The sequence below is a fragment of the Phascolarctos cinereus genome, unplaced genomic scaffold, assembly GCF_003287225.1.
Source record: "Phascolarctos cinereus isolate Bilbo 61053 unplaced genomic scaffold, phaCin_HiC Scaffold_3;HRSCAF=262, whole genome shotgun sequence".
Taxonomy (NCBI): Eukaryota; Metazoa; Chordata; class Mammalia; order Diprotodontia; family Phascolarctidae; genus Phascolarctos; species Phascolarctos cinereus.
In genome coordinates, this window is record NW_027555736.1 from 107,539,008 (window position 1) to 107,555,111 (window position 16,104).

Here is a 16,104-nt window from a genome sequence, read left to right on the forward strand (position 1 = left end):
ACAATAACACGGTGAACAAACCCTGAAAATATTATCAAAAACAAAAACAACAGAACTTCCTGTCCAAAGGTCTTCAAAACTGCAAAAAACTGATAGCATCCAATATGGGAATGGTTAAATCAATGACAAAATTCTATATGGCCATTAAGACATAAGTATGAAGAATTTAACTATATATATATATATATATATATATATATATATATATATATATATATATATATCTTTCTAAAGTGTGGAGCAAAAAAAAAAGTAGAACCAGATGCTGAGTGAAGTGAGCAGAACCAGGAGAATGTTGCACACAGTAACAGCCATGTTGTGTGATGACTAACATTGATAGACTTAGCTCTTCTCAGCAATGCAAGGATCTAAGACATCTCCAGTGGAAAATGCTGTCCACATCCAGAGAAAGAACTATGGAGTTTGAATGCAGATCAAAGCATACTATTTGCAATTTTTTTTCTTCTGTTTTGTTTTGTTTCCTCTTTCTTGTGGTCCCTCCTTTTGGTTCTAATTCTTCCTTACAACATGACTAATGTGAAAATATGTTTAATAGGAGTATATATAGAGAGCCTATATCAGATTGCACATTGTCTTGGGGAGGGAAAGGGAGAAAACTTTAAAACTCAAAAGCAAATGGAAGTGATTGTTGAAAACTAAGAAAAAAAAAGTAGAACCAGTAAAAATGGAATTATTATTAATAATAATAATAACAGCACTTATATAGTACCTACAATTTGCCAGGGCACACTGGGCAGCTAGATGATGAAGTCAATAGAGTGCCATGCTTAGAATCCTGAATTCAGATCCTGCCTCAGGCATTTACCAGCTATGTGACCCTGGGTAAATCACTTAACCCTGTTTGCCTCAGTTTCCTTATCTGTAAAATGAGGTGGAGAAGGAATGGCAAATCACTCTAGTATCTTTGCCAAGAAAACCCCAAGTGGGATCACAAAGAGTTGGACACCACTGAAAATGGCTGAACAACATGATAATGTGCCAGGGACTGTGCTGAGTACTCTGCAAATGTTATCTTATTTCATCTACACAACCCTGGGATGTATGTACTATTATTTCCTTCATTTTACAGCTGGGAAAATTGAGGTAAACATAGGTTCAGTGACTTGCTCAAAGTCACACAGCTAGTAAGTATCTAAGGCCAGATTTGAACTCAGGACTTCCTGACTCCAGGCCCATCATCCTATTTATTGTGCCTCCTGACCATATGGGAATAAGAATGAGAATGAATGGACAAATAATCCTAATGGGATCTGTAAAATGAAGGGGTTGGAGTAGATGGCCTTTAAGGTCCCTTCCAGATCTAGATCTTATCACATTCCAGAGAAGGAGTTCTTAACCTTTTTGTGTCATCACCCACTTTAGCAGTGGTAAAGCCCTAGGAGTCCTTCTCAGAATGTTTTCAAATGCATAAACTAAAATATATAGGATTACAAAGGAAATCAATTACATTTAAATGAAGGTGTGATTTTTCGCCCCCACCCAAGTTCCAGAATCTCTTCAAATCTATCCACTGACCCCTTAGGAGTCCCAGATCCCAAGTTAAAAACCTTACTTTTAGAGAATTTGTTTGACTATTGTATGCATTTAAATTAATTAATTCAAGTGTAAGTAGTTACTAAAGAAGTTGCACTGATATATAATATTAAGTTTTTAATAAATCACTTAGCAAAACATTTTTTAAACAAAAAAGGGTATATGGTGTTTTCTCAGTGCATCTGAAATGCCCTTTTCCATCAGGGTCCCTCCCCTTGGCACCTGAGAAAAGCTGAGGGCTCTATGGAACAGAACCACTAAAAAAGCTAAGGATTATTCTCTTCATTAAATGGCATATAAAGAAAAGGATATATCAATTATGGTTATTATTAGACTCTTAAAAAAAATCTTTAGGGGCAGCTAGGTGGCTTTGCAGATAGAGGCCTGGAGGCAGGAAGATTCATCTGGCCTTAGACACTTACCAGCTATGTGACCTTGGGAAAGTCACTGAACCCTGTCTGCTCAGTTTCTTCATCTGTAAAATGAGCTGGTGAAGTAAATGGCAAACCACTCCAGTATCTTTGCCAAGAAAACTTCAAATGGAGTCATGAAGAACATGACTGAAAAATGGCTGAACAATGAACAACAAAAAAAATTTAACTAATGACTTGACATGAATAATACTTTTTCCTACTATCCCTTCCTGTATCATTCTTCAAAATACTCATCAACAAGATGTCTGTATAAGGCTTCTGAGGGGAAAAATTGTAAAAGGAAAATAATGAAAGATGAATAAAGGTATGGCTTTGTCTTTTTTTTTTTTTTGGCTAGGCAATGGGGTTAAGTGACTTGCCCAGGGTCACACAGCTAGTAAGTGTTATGTGTCTGAGGCCTGGTTTGAACTCAGGTCCTCCTGACTCCAGGGCCGGTGCTCTATCCACTGCACCACCTAGCTGCCCCAAAGGTATGTCTTTGGCTGAGGTAAAAGTGTGATAGAACTGGTTTGGCATGGGAGACCCACATTAAATGAGAAATTTGCATCAAATATCAGTTATTTCTCATGCCTAGAAATCTCAGTGGTGGTGTATGGGACCTGAACCTCTAAAAAGGGTCCTTGAACTTTCCAACAAATTTCTTTTTTTTTAGGCAGCTGGGGCTAAGTGACTTGCCCAGGGTCACACAGCTAGTGTCAAGTGTTTGGTCTGAGGCCAGATGGTCCTCCTGCCTTCAGGGCTGGTGCTCTATCCACTGTACCCACCTAGCTGCCCCCTCCTGTAAATTTCTGCAGCCCAGATCTCTGGCATTTGCTTGAGGCATCCGGCCCATCCCAGTACAATCCTTTCAACTGTCCTTTCATTGTGGCTGGCCCCTGACCCAGCCCAGCCCTTCATTCTCTGTTAGATCACCCAGGCTACTAGCCATTCCTTAATCCTGTCAATATCCTTTTACTGACCCATTTTCCCTTTCTTCTTATAAAAGTTTCATTCAAAACCCCATTAAGCAGCAGACTCACTAGGAATCTCACCCATGTAAATGGTGTCTCAATAAATTTGCTACTTGGACTGAAAGAAGGCTTGAGTGGTCAGATTCTTTCAAGGCAGACTCCGGCCCTGTATCCTTGCATTTCAGAATTCCCAGCACCCCTAGACCACAACATCTCTGTTGTAAACATCCTGATACCTATGGTCTGGGACTTTCTTGGGAAGTTTGAAGAAATGAAATGTTGCCAAAACAAACTCACAATCACCTAAAATCAAGATGTATTCACCCATTTCTCTGCTAAGTACCATGGGGAGCAAAGAATCAAGACGCTATGCACCTTGTCCCTAAGGAGTTCGCAGGTGTGTTGGGAAAACAAGACAAAAACCCAAGGAGTTTGAGTGGTATGGTTAAGGAGTAAAATCTAATACGAGTGGGTCGGAGTTCAGTGGAGGGAGAACTCTGTAATGGAAATGAAATGGCACACCCAAATTGCTTTTAAGTGATGGCTCGCAAGAGGACCCATCATGGACATTACACACGTTATCTCATTCAACCTTAACAACAACTCTGTGACCAGACATTAATATACCCATTTTACAGATAAGAAAAGTAAGAGGTTAAGTGGTTTGCCTAATATCATCCAGCTTTTAAGTAGCTTAGCCAGAAGAGTAGAATCTAGGTCTTTTGATTCTCAATCCAGGCCTCTTTCCACTGCCTTTTAACAAATGAGATAATATATGTGAAAAATGATTTGAGTACTATGAAAAATGTAAGGGTTTTTTTTTTTTGGCGAGGCAATGGGGTTAAGTGACTTACCCAGGGTCACACAGCTAGTGAGCATCATGTGTCTGAGGCAGGATTTGAACTCAGGTCCTCCTGACTCCAGGGCTGGTGTTCTATCCACTGCGCCACCTATCTGCCCTGTAAGGTATTCTAGGATGCAATAACAATCCCTTTGGCTGCTTTATATAAAGAACTGATGTTCATTAATTTTTTTCTTAATTCACTTGCAGAATTTTTCCCACTGCCATTCCCATAGAAACCAGAAGTTAAGGGCCATGAACACAGGAAGATGAAGGCAATTTTAGTCTATTACTCACCAGGAATCGTTCAATTTGAAGTTAGTGCTAGAAAACACAAATCAGGACCACCTTCGAGGCTAAGCAAATTGAGAGGCATTGGTAAGTACCCTTTGTTAAAAAAAAAAAAATCCAAAAAGCTGAGCCTAGCTGAAATTGGACATTCATTTCTTTGGGCTAACAAATTGTTTTAAAATGAAAATACTCTTCAAAAGATTAACACATTAATGCTATAGTCTTTCATACTTTAGTGTGAATTAGTTTCATCATCTGCTTTCTTCCTTATCACCACCAAAGATTGTATGCCTTTAGGGAACTGTAAGTTTTTATTGGATCAGAGAAAGAAAACAGGCTTGATTCTGGGGTATGTGACCCTATTCAGAGAGGACAGCTGGTGGTAGACAAAATATTATTTGGGGGGTTTGCATGTCATGGAGAAAAACAAGCTGGTAACAGACAAAATATTATTTGGGGCATACTAACCTTCAAAAATATTATTGTCAGTATTTTTCCACGAATTTGTTCAATAAGCTTACACTTTCCTTTAAGGATCAGGATGGCCTCATGACCATCAGACCTAATCTTATAACAATGGCTTCCATGCATAGATTCTGTAAGCTACAGCCTCTCTTAAGGAGAGACTGTCATGGTGGTCTCCAGGCCACCAGACCTAATATGTAACAATACTTCAGTATTTGTCATCATCAATGTCAGTTTTCTTCCTATCTATAAACTGGCCACGGTGTCTTTTATTGAGCCTCTAGCTAGCTTGTCAGAGGAAACACCAGAAAGAAGGCAAGATGGACACATGTAAATTATAAGTGACTACCACAGTACCATTTCAAAAAAAATGAGTCAAATACCTTCCACATGTCAATCAATCCATAAGCATTTATTTGGCACCTACTATATGCCAAGCATTGTAGTAGAATTTACAAATGCAAATACTAAGGTGAGATAGTCTCAACCTGCAAGGGCCTTACATTCTACATATAATATAGCAGGCACTCAATTTGTTGAATTTTAATTTTGAATTTCTATCATTCAGGTTCTATTTATATCACTCCCTGCTCTAGTATTCTTACCAATAACTTCTTCCAGTTCCTTGTCCTCAAGGGTGGTTGGTTTAGCAATGACCAGTTGTGGCGCACAGAACCCAGTTTCTCCAGCCAACGTGAAGAGGTCTTTCCAGAATAGAGCTCCCCCTAAACATTCACCTAAAACAACTGCATAACCACAATACAATTAGAAGGAAAGGTAAAGGCTTATTTCCTCATAATGACTAGGATTTGGACATAGTTAAAACTCCAGCCCAGGTTTTCCCCCAAGATATAGGAAGTAATAAATTGAATGAAGTCCAGTAAAGAGCTCTAAAGCATCTACTACGCATTCATGTATAAGGTATAGCTGCTAGAGGGTAAGAGAGAGACAAAAATAAACAAGAAATTATTTCTGCCCATTACAATAGACCAGACTACAGCCTGATGTAAGATAATAAGAGAAACAAGAGCCTGAATTGGCAATAGGAATGGAAAAAAAGATAATTGAGAAATATTGTGGAGATAAAATCTTGGCAACTGATTGGACATGGGCAGAGGGAGTGGGAAAAGTCAAAGATGATGTTGAGGTTTTGAGCTTGGTTTAATGTAGAAGAACTGATCAAAAGTGAAAAGGTCTGCCTTGTGTGGTGGTGGCTCATTCCATAATGGATATATGGTCAAAGGACATGAATAAGCAGTTTTTAGAGGAAGAAATTCAAGCTACCAATAACTATGTGAAAATAAGCTCCAAAATCACTAATAATTAGAAAAATGCAAATTAAAATGACTATGGGGTTCTACCTCACACCTCTCAGATTGGCAAAGTTTAAACAAAAGAAAATGACAAATTCTGGAGGATTTATGGGAAAACAGGCATGTTTATTCCCTTTCGGTGCAGCTATGAATGAGTCCAGCCATGCTGGGAAGCAATTTTGGAACTATGACCAAAAAGCTATTAAATTGTGCATACTCTTTGACCCAGTAATATAACTGTTAGGTTTACACCACAAAAAGATGAAAGAAAGAAGAAAGGGACTCACATATATGAAAACATTTATAGCAGCTCTTTTTGTGGTGAGAAAGGATTGGAAACTGAGGGGTTGCTCAATAATTGGCTGGACAAGTTATGGCATATGAATGTGATGGAATACTACTGTGTTATAAGAAGTGATGAAGGCAATGTTTTCAGAGAAACCAGGGAAGATGTACATGAACTGATTGATGTAGAGTGAATTGAACAGAAACAGGAGAACACTTTATATTATAACAACAATATTGAATAGACAACTTTGGAGGACTTAGCGACTCTGCTCAGTGTAATGACCAACTACAATTCCAGAGGACTGAAGATGAAACATGCTACCCACCTCCTGATAGACAGGGTGCACTTAAGAGTGCAGATTGAGACATTTTTTGGACACAGCCAACGCAAGAACTTGTTTTGCTTGACTATACATGTTTATAAGAGGGGTTTTGTCTTTCTTGCTTCCTCACCCGTGGAAGGCTGGAGGAAGGGAGAGATGGGAGACAGCGAAAAGGTGCATCTGAAAATGAAATAAAATTTGATTTTTAAGAAGTGGTAAGCTTCCCATGTTTTTCAAGCAGGAGCTAAATGATCCCTTGTAGATGGTCCCATAATGTGGGAATTCTTTTCCTATGCGGGTTGGACTAGAAGGCTGCTGGGGTCCCTTCCAGCTTTCAAATTAGAGTGGTGGCACCATCAACAAAAATAGGGAAGTTGACTGGAGGGGCAAGTTTGGACAGAGAAGATAATGGAGTCAATTTTGGATATGTTGAGCTTGAAGTGCTGAAGGAGATATTGAGGTGGAGGGAGATACCCTAGAGGCAGTTGAAAATGTGGTCTGGAGTTCAAGGGAGAGGTTAGGATTGCAGATAAAAATTCTGAATTCATCCACATAGAGGTGATGGTAAAAGCCAAGGGAATAGACAAGATCCACAAGGCAAAGAATTACATGGAGAGAAGAAAGCTAAGGACAGAATCCTGAGAAATGCCCCCATTTGGAGGTAGTGGGGTGGGAGGGGGCTAGAGAAAGAAAAAGAAATCTGTAAAGGAGACTCAGAAGGAACAATGAGATAAGATGAAAACTGGGCCTTTTAACTAATGGCCTTTCAAGGTGGATACTCCAAGATAATTTCACACTGATTAGTCCCTCACTTTGTGATTAAACAAGACTTCTTTTAAATCCTGTCTCCAGCTTGCTCTCACAACTATTCTAGAAGACAATACAAAGTCTAAGATTTCACACCGTAGTTGGAGTGATTTTGTAACTTTTTTCTCTTATTACATTAAAAAACAACAACCTACCCCTTAAAACTTTATGTACCTTGACTTCTGCAGGCAATTTAAGGCTAGCATAGACAGCAGTGAAGTACAGCTCCCCTCCAGGCTGAAAGAGAAATTACTTGGTCCAAGCAAAGCCAAGTTTGGGATCAGTCTCAGAGGAAAGGAAAGCAAAATGGAGGGGGGGAAAAAAAACTTAGAAAACAAACAAAAAAGTCTCATCTGACCCTGCATGTGTCAGTCATATTCAACTGTCTACATGAGTCTATATTCACAAGTGCAGCCAGCTAAGTGAACAGGATTTTAGCTCAGGGACAAACTCAACAAGAAATAATACGGCCATAGACTCCCATCTCCTGAAGAAAGACGATCAGCTGGTCCCTAAACTCAGAGCCATTGTCAGCCCAGTCAGATTCAGGCTGTTGTACACCTAACAGCATATAATAACAGCGATGCTGAAAATAACAGCAGTCCATATTTATGTGCTCTTACAAAGGTCTTTTCTCACAACCCTAGCTATCTAGGTTTCTCCAGTCTTAGAAGTACCATCCTCAAAAATCTCAAGGCCAGGGGGCTCAGGACTCCTGGAAGATACATTCCAAGGTCTCAGAAAACTCAGAAAGTTCAAAACTCAAAGTTCACAAAGTCTTCAATCCTCTTCCAGAAGTGAAAACGATGAATCAACTCTAGCAAAAATGTTTAAAAGCCATGGGGCTCTTTGGGACTGCTGGCCAGAGTCTTTGTGGCAAGGAGTTATAGAAATTCTTTTACTTTGTTCTTGAAACTAGAAAGGAGCCTGGCATTCCTGCAAATAGGGCATAAGCCAATTACCACCAAGACACCTTGTAGCAGGAGCAACATCTACTCCATATAGGCTTAGTTAGTTTTCTCCTAAAAGGCAATGAAACTGTTCTTGAGACTTAAGTGGTCCAGGGAGCTAAGGCTCAACCAGCTAACACAGCTTTTTAGCTACCTAAGTATAAAAGCCCAGAGTACCAAGAGTTGAGGGCTCTTTAGGCAACCTTCAGGCTTGACACACCTTATTAACAAAGTGTGCCACTGTAATAAATGCAAAGGCATGGGAAACTGCCGTACTTGAATAATTCTGGGTCCTTACTGAATAGCCTTTCCAAGCTATTGTTAAGTAAATCTCCTTTGGTTAAATGTTAGATGGTCTACAATTGTCCTGATCTATATCTTGCCACTGGATCTCCAGAGGAGAGAGTGAGGCTAGCGGATTTTCCACAGCCCTCCCTCACTTAAATCCAATTCACTTGCAAGTCATAACATCACCTTCCTGATGTCATGGTCCTCTTCAAGAACGTAGGACAAACAATAATCTGTGAGTAATAGTAGTTGCTCCACTGGGGACCCAGCTGGCCAGCTTCAGTTGAGCAACACAGCTTCTTCCTTATTTCCTTCTTCCTTCCTTCCTCCCTTCCTTCCTTCCTTCCTTCCTTCCTTCCTTCCTTCCTTCCTTCCTTCCTTTCTCCCTCCCCTCCTTCCCTCCTCTTCCTCTGTCCACAAAGGGAATCATACCCTTACCTGCAGGTGCTCTGCCCAAAGGAATGCAAATTTTGATCACTGAAACCTTGTAAGATATCTTGGAGTTTATGGGCTAGATTTCCAGCTTTCATTGATTGGCCAACAATAGATACCAATCCAAACCTCACTTGGTCATTGTTTGGGGTCTGATCGTGAGTGTAAAGAGCAATTATTTCTGAGAGTCTTCCCCTCCCAGATTGATTTTTTTTTTACTTACCTAGCCTTAATCACTGAATGGGTGTTGCCTCAGTCAAAATGAGATCTGGAAAAAACTTTAGCTTAAAAAGGCCAAGGTCTCCCTGCATCCAGGGCCATCTCTAGTTGTCCTGATCTATATCTTGCCATTGGACCCAGATAGCTCCAGGGCAGAGAGTAAGGCTGGTGATACTGCACAGCCCTCCCTCACTTAAATCTAATTCACTTGCAAGTCATGACATCACCTTCCTGATGTCATGGTCCTCTTACAGAGCAAAGGACAAACAACAAACAAATGAGATGGTCTACAAGTGTCTGGTTCTGTTCCAATCTATAGCCTAAACCACCAGATGACCCTGAGTCAGAACTGGTCAAATGACCCTCGTACAGAACACACCGACTTCCCCACATACCAGGTCATACACTTTGAAGAACAGATCCTGCTTGACTCAGATCTACATGTCCATACAGCTTTGCCCCTGTGGTATGTGATTATAATGGAATACTATTGTGCTGTAATAAATGATGAGCAAGATACTTTCAGAAATACCTAGAGACTTACACAAATGGATGCAAAGTGAAGTGAGCAGAACCAGAGCATTGCACACAGTAATAGCAATATTGTACGATGATCAACTGTGAAACTCTCATGATAAATCAGAGTGGTCTCCAGAAATGCTTTAGCTAGAAAGTCACAGCAGTATATGGGAAGAAAAATTACCCATCTTCTTATACTTCCTAAATTCTTTGGTGTCAGTGAGGATACTTAGTATTGCCTCATTGCCATTTATGAACCTGAAAATAAATCTGAACCCAGGGCTCTCTTGTCATCACTTTTTAATCCCAGAAGTAAATGAGAGAAACAAGTTTAGATCTCAGTTCAGGTAAGGGAAGGGAAGACCATGACTGACGCTCAGTGATCAATACTCAGTGCCCTACCTCCAGCACTCCATATACTTCCCGCAGAACATTTTGTTTATTTAGCACAAGATTAATGACACAATTCAATCTGGAGAAAAAAAAGAAACTTTCTTCCAACTTCTTTTTCCCCTGACATGAGCTCTCAAGTATATCGGCATGTAAGGAGGGCACATATTTCTGAGCTGCCTAAATGATGTTGGTTCTAATAATTAGGTGCCTGCTTCCTCTCCTGCTAACAGGGATGTTATGGAGTGAAAAGGACTAGATTCTGAGTCAAAACATCCTAATATGAGTTCTAGCTCTACCATTTACTAGCTGTGTATCTTTGGGCAGCTATGTGGTACCATGGTACATAGAGGGCTGGGTCTGGAGTCAGGAAGACTCATTTTCGTGAATTCAAATCCTGCCTCAGACACTTACCGCTGTGTGACCCTGGGCAAGTCACTCAGTTTGCTCATCTGTAAAATGAGCTGGAGAAAGAAATGACAAACCACTCCAGTATCTCTACCAAGAAAACCCAAATAGGGTCACAAAGAGTCAGACATGACTGACATCTTTGGACAAATTTCTTGACCTCTAAGGTTTCCTTATCCATAAAATGGGGATAGCAGTACCTACCTTGCCTGCTTCACTGTTTCACATCAAAGAGAACATATACATGAAAATATTTTGTAATTGTAAAGCATCATATGCATAGAAAGGGCCTTTTCTGTAAGGTTCTGCAAGACAGGAAGAACACTTAGAGAATTCAACGTTCTTAAATTTCAGGAAAAATGTCCTCTGGTTATGAGTTTCTGAGGAAAAAATAAGTTATCATTCCTCCTTTCTTTTTGCCCTGACCCTCATCATGAAGTAGCAATATTAAGCCTAAGACCAGACACTCATAAAATACTTCTTCCTCTCCACCACCAGTTCTTAGCTTTTTTGTGTCATAGACCCCTTCAGCAGTCTAGAGAAGCCTATGGAACCCTTCTCAGGATCATGTGGGGTTTTTTCATTTTTATATTTTTTTTCCAATTACATATAATAATTTTTAACATTTTTTAAAAATTTAAGTTCTACATTTTCTCCCTCTTTATCCTCCCCGCTCCTTGAGAAGGCAAGTAATTTGATATAGACTATACATGTACAGCCATGTAAAACATATTTCCAATTAGTCATACTGGGGGGGGGGAACAGACCAAAAAAGCAAGAAAAATAAAGAAAGTAACAAAATGTATGCTTTGATCTCCATCCAAACTCTATCATTTTCCTTCTCTGGAGGTGGACAGCATTTTTCATCATGAGTCCTTTGGGATTATCTTGGATCACTGTATTGCTGAGAATAGTTAAGTCATTCATAGTTCATCATTATAATATTGTTCTTACTGAGTACAATGCGCTCTCTCTCTCTCTCTCTTTTTAAAGGCAATTGGGGTTAAGTGACTTGCCCAGGGTCACACAGCTAGTAAGTGTCAAATGTTTGGTCTGAGGCTGGATTTGAACTCAGGTCCTCCTGACTTCAGGGCTGGTGCTCTATCCACTGTGCCACCTAGCTGCCCCTTAAGATGATCTTAAAAACAACATCCAGCCTTACTCTTACTGAGATGGTCACTTGGCATTCATCAGTTCTCTGCCTTCCCCAACATTCAGGGCTGATTGTTGTTCTGAACCTCTTGTCTGATCTCTCAGAGAAACAGACCTACATGACAATGTCCTAACTCTCATCTTCGATTCCAATCTCCCCCAGCTTTTCTATGTAGCCATGAATAAAATTCACATCAGGAGTCTGGAAACCAAACTTTTTCATGTGGTAATCAAGGTACTTCTTGGCCACTTCTCCCTGGAGGAAAGAAAATTATAGATGCCAAAAGTTAGGCTATTTAAAGAAAAAAATATACCACATACTTTCCTTCCATAGCTTCTCTGCCAGTGGGAGCTACTGCCCTGAATCTATCATAGGAAAAAAAAATACGCAGGTTCCTGCTAACGCAGGTCGATCCGTGGGGGACTCATATCCCCTGCTTGACACCAAGGTCTTCCACAAATACATTCCCCCTATCAAACCTTTGCAAGATAGATTGGGGGCAGAGGGGAGATCTGATAACATTTCTACATCATACCAAGACTCTAACTCTTTGTTCCGTCAATGAAGTCACAGAGAGTCAAGGATTCTCAACCTCATGGTGTAATACTTGACGCTGTCAAGGACTGCAATAGAGGATCTGCTGGCACTCAAATTATACTGGAAAAGATGCAAAGGCCTGTTTATGGAGAGGAGAAAGCGTTGGGTTGGAAGTCAAAAAGCCCAGGGTTGGAATCCAGCCTCTGAAATTTGGTAGCTGCTTGACCCTGAGTGACTCATTTAAGGCTGAGGCTAAGGCTTAGAACTGAGGCTCCCCGGGTCTCAGTTTTCGCATTTGTAAAAATGGGGATAATAGCACCAGCCTCACAGGGTCGTTGTGAGGATCAAATGAGATCATGGATGTAAAGTGCTTTGCAAGCCTTAAAGCTCTGTATAAAGGTCAGTTATTATCATTGCTATTTGTTAAGGGAATAGTATTAAGAATACATTTACCTTCTGCCACCAAATACTGGCCTCAGAGATCCAAGATCTGGCCTCTGGTGGTTTATTGCTAAGAATGTAAGCTCTCTGGTAGTAGTTTAGAGTAGAAAGAAGCTCAATGTTGTTGTTTCAGTCTTGTCTGACTCACTGTGACCCCATTTAGGGGTTGTTGTTTTTTGGCAAAGATACTGGAGTGGTTTGCATTTCCTTCTCCAGCTCATTTTACCAGATGAGGAGACTGAGGCAAACAGGGTTAAGTGATTTACCATGATCACACAGCTAGCAAGGGCCTGAGGGCAAATTTGAACTCAGGTCCTCCTGACTCCAGGCCCAGCACTCTATCCACTGCACCACCTACCTGCCCTTGAAAAGTGATTAGATTGCACCAAAGTTCTCCTCGGTGTGATATAAAACTTTCTCGTAACAGGTCAGATAAAGCATTTTCTGTTCCTTCTAGGCTGATGTCACTCTGAAGTTGAATATGATTTCCAGCATTGCTCAGCCTCAAACTTAATACCTTGGAAATACAGGCTCATCACACCTGAACAGATTTCTTTAATGCTACGATTTATTGTTTGTGTTCCCAAATAAAGTGCAAATGAATCCTGGGAAGAAAAACCCCCACATAACCTCACCTGAAACTGTCGTGTCTATTCCAGTGACGTGTCCCTTCTCACCAACCAGCTGGCTGGGGGCATAGCAATCTCTGCTACTTGCACTATCCAAGTCCAAAATCTATCAAGTCTCCAGACACTCAGGGATCACCATGCCACAGCCATCGTATCTGGTGATTCGAAAGCTTCTCCCTAGAGCCTGGCTAAGGAAGCTAGGTGGTGCAGCGGATAGAGTACAAAGCCTGGAGTCAGGAAGACTCATCTTCCTGAGTTCAAATCAGGCTTTTGGACACTTCCTAGCTGTGTGACCCTGGGCAAGTCACTTAACCCTGTTTCCCTCAGTTTCCTCATCTGTAAAATGAGCTGAAGAAGGAAATGACAAACCATTCCAGTTCTCTGCCCCTCAAATGGAGGCACAAAGAATCAGACGTGACTGAAAAAACGACTTAACACACACAATACATTACAAGAGGGAGACGCTAGGGCTGGTACACTGAAGACTTAGGCCTTGAAGGATGAGTAGGATTTGGAGAGACAAAGGTCACAAGGAAGGGCTAGGCTTCTTGCCATTCATTCACCAATTACAAGAGTTCCCACCTCAGTTCCTTTGTCTCTGAAATGTGCTTCTATTCACTTCTGACCACTGAAATCCTGCTGGTCCTTTAAGGCCCAGTCTAAACACCATCCTCCATGACACTGCTCTGAGTTCTACCAGGCAAGAGTGATTTCTCCCTAACCCAATACTTTTTCGTGACTGTTATCTCCCGGAGAGCTGGAACTGTCTTTTTTCTTAATACTTCTTTGTATCTCCAAAGCTTAGGACAGTGCTTGGTACATAGCTGTTTATTAATAAAGGCTTGTTCACTATATGACAAAACGGTTTCTTAAATATGTTCACCTCAGCTATTAGAATGAGGGCGGGGCCCTGTCTCTGTCTCCCACAGCACCTAATACAGGGACATTGGTTATACACAGTGTTAACTGGAAGAGGGAATGGCAGAAATCACTCTGGTAAATTTGGGTGAGAGGAAGAAGGGCAAAGAGATATTGAGAAGACAGTCAATCAATCTATCAATAAACTTGAAATTATTAAGTGCTTGGAAAAACAGGGCTTTAATAGATGAATAGATACATTTACTGCTTAGATTTATGGTTTGTGCTCCCAAATAAAGTATAAAACAATCCTGGGAAGAACCTGGTTAGTACCAGCTACCAGGCTAAAGGCAAAACCGAGGAGAGAGCAAAGCCTAGCTGCAGTAAAGTGCAGGTTACTGTGCCATGTATAGGTTACTGTTTAGAAATAGTCAAAAATTTAGTATCAAGAAAATTTATTATAAAGAAAGTCCAGAGGATTTAGATGTTTCTGGCCAGAAGCAGGCTCCACCCCTCTTTAGGAGGGGTGGGCCTTGAGTGTAAGGGCAAGTGTGCTTTTATGCAGTTGAATTCGGGCGCGAAACCTCCCAGGCCGGGATTGGTCCATCCCTTCCCAGGTTACACCTTTCCTTACATGTTTCCCCTTGATATGCTCAAGTATGTTCCCCCTCCCTTGGTCACATGTCCCATGACTCGTTAATGAGGCTCTGATTTTATGCGGGGGTGTGTCAGATAATAGTAATAAAGTTCATTAAGCAGGCGCACTAACATTTTTCAGGTGTCCTCAGGTTGACCCTAACTGGTCTGAGCTGGCTCGACCCTTATCTTGATTTTGGGGTCTTTTGGAACAATCCACTTACTTTATTGGTCAAGCCCAGCCCACCTACAGTGTGCCACCTCCTGGGACCTTTGTTCTTTAAATCTCTGCATTATTCTACCTGTGGAAACATAAGCCCTTCTAACTCTAACAATTCCCTCCTCTTCTTCTCAATAAGAATTATGTTTCCACACTTTTTGTTCCTGTTGTCTTTCCTCAAAGCATTTTATCATTAGTTCGCATTCTTCATCAGAAGGAGAGGAATGATCATTAACTCTCTCAATCATCATCCTAACTCCACCTGATCCTGTTACCTGAATTCCTATAGCTGGTCCTATTGGGATACTAGTGCTGTTTCTATTAATTTTTGCACTAGTCCTCTGACACAAGGGTTGATGCAACACCTTACTGCAGTTAAAATTCCCGCAGCTACGGTTAGAGAGGTGATGATGGATGCCAGACCAGGATTCTAACCATCACTTTAATCAGTTATCTATCCCAGAATTCTCTGCCAACTCCTCAGCTAAAGTGGTTAAACCTTGCAATGCCTTAGTGATGGTTCTACCTGGGACTGTGCTGCTGGGCAACATTTCATCAAGGGATTTTGGGGACTTAAAACAATATGAGAGAAGGAAGGGAAGAGTTGACCGATGCATTGACAAATTAAAAAGGGGGCAGTCCCCTTATTAAGTACAGATACAGAGACCCAAAAGTAATGATAAATTGTCCATTTAAAGCTTCAGAAGTCTCTTCTCATACTGCTGTCTGACACTCTGGACATCATCCGGTGAAGTCTTCTTGTCTAAGTGCTGTTCAAACAGTGTCCAGCAGACTCTCCTCCTGCAGAGATCCTTCTTCTTGTATCCACTCTCCTACAAGATTGATCTCAACACAATTTTAAATTACCTTGCCAATAACCAGGGCAAATAATGAAAATTAACTCAACCCCTATGTCTTCACCATTACAAGATCAAAATTGGAACTTTGTCCAATTGTCATGTTTCAAGACACTCAAATTTAAAAAAAAATTAGAACCTAGCCTTACATTCTGCATTACTCATTATTTCATTATTCATTCCTATTCATATTCCTCATCAGGAGGATGAGATTCCACTAAGGAATTAATAACACACTCCAATACATAGTAGTTAATTTAAAACCAGTACATATCAAATAACAAAACAATCCCAACTTCTA

At 40.6% G+C, this 16,104-nt stretch overlaps 1 protein-coding gene across 1 annotated transcript in view; it reads right to left on the reverse strand.

Moving 5' to 3' along the window:
- The window catches only part of AS3MT (arsenite methyltransferase), a 32,383-nt gene extending 17,456 nt beyond the window's left edge, over window positions 1-14,927 (reverse strand). Inside the window, 7 exon segments of the mRNA XM_078151081.1 lie at window positions 3,793-3,897; window positions 5,141-5,272; window positions 7,422-7,503; window positions 10,077-10,146; window positions 11,744-11,880; window positions 12,610-12,618; window positions 13,246-14,927. Coding sequence (XP_078007207.1) covers window positions 3,793-3,897; window positions 5,141-5,272; window positions 7,422-7,503; window positions 10,077-10,146; window positions 11,744-11,880; window positions 12,610-12,618; window positions 13,246-13,479 — 769 coding nt within the window. The 5' untranslated portion in view covers window positions 13,480-14,927.
- Between the last annotated feature and the right edge of the window lie 1,177 nt (window positions 14,928-16,104).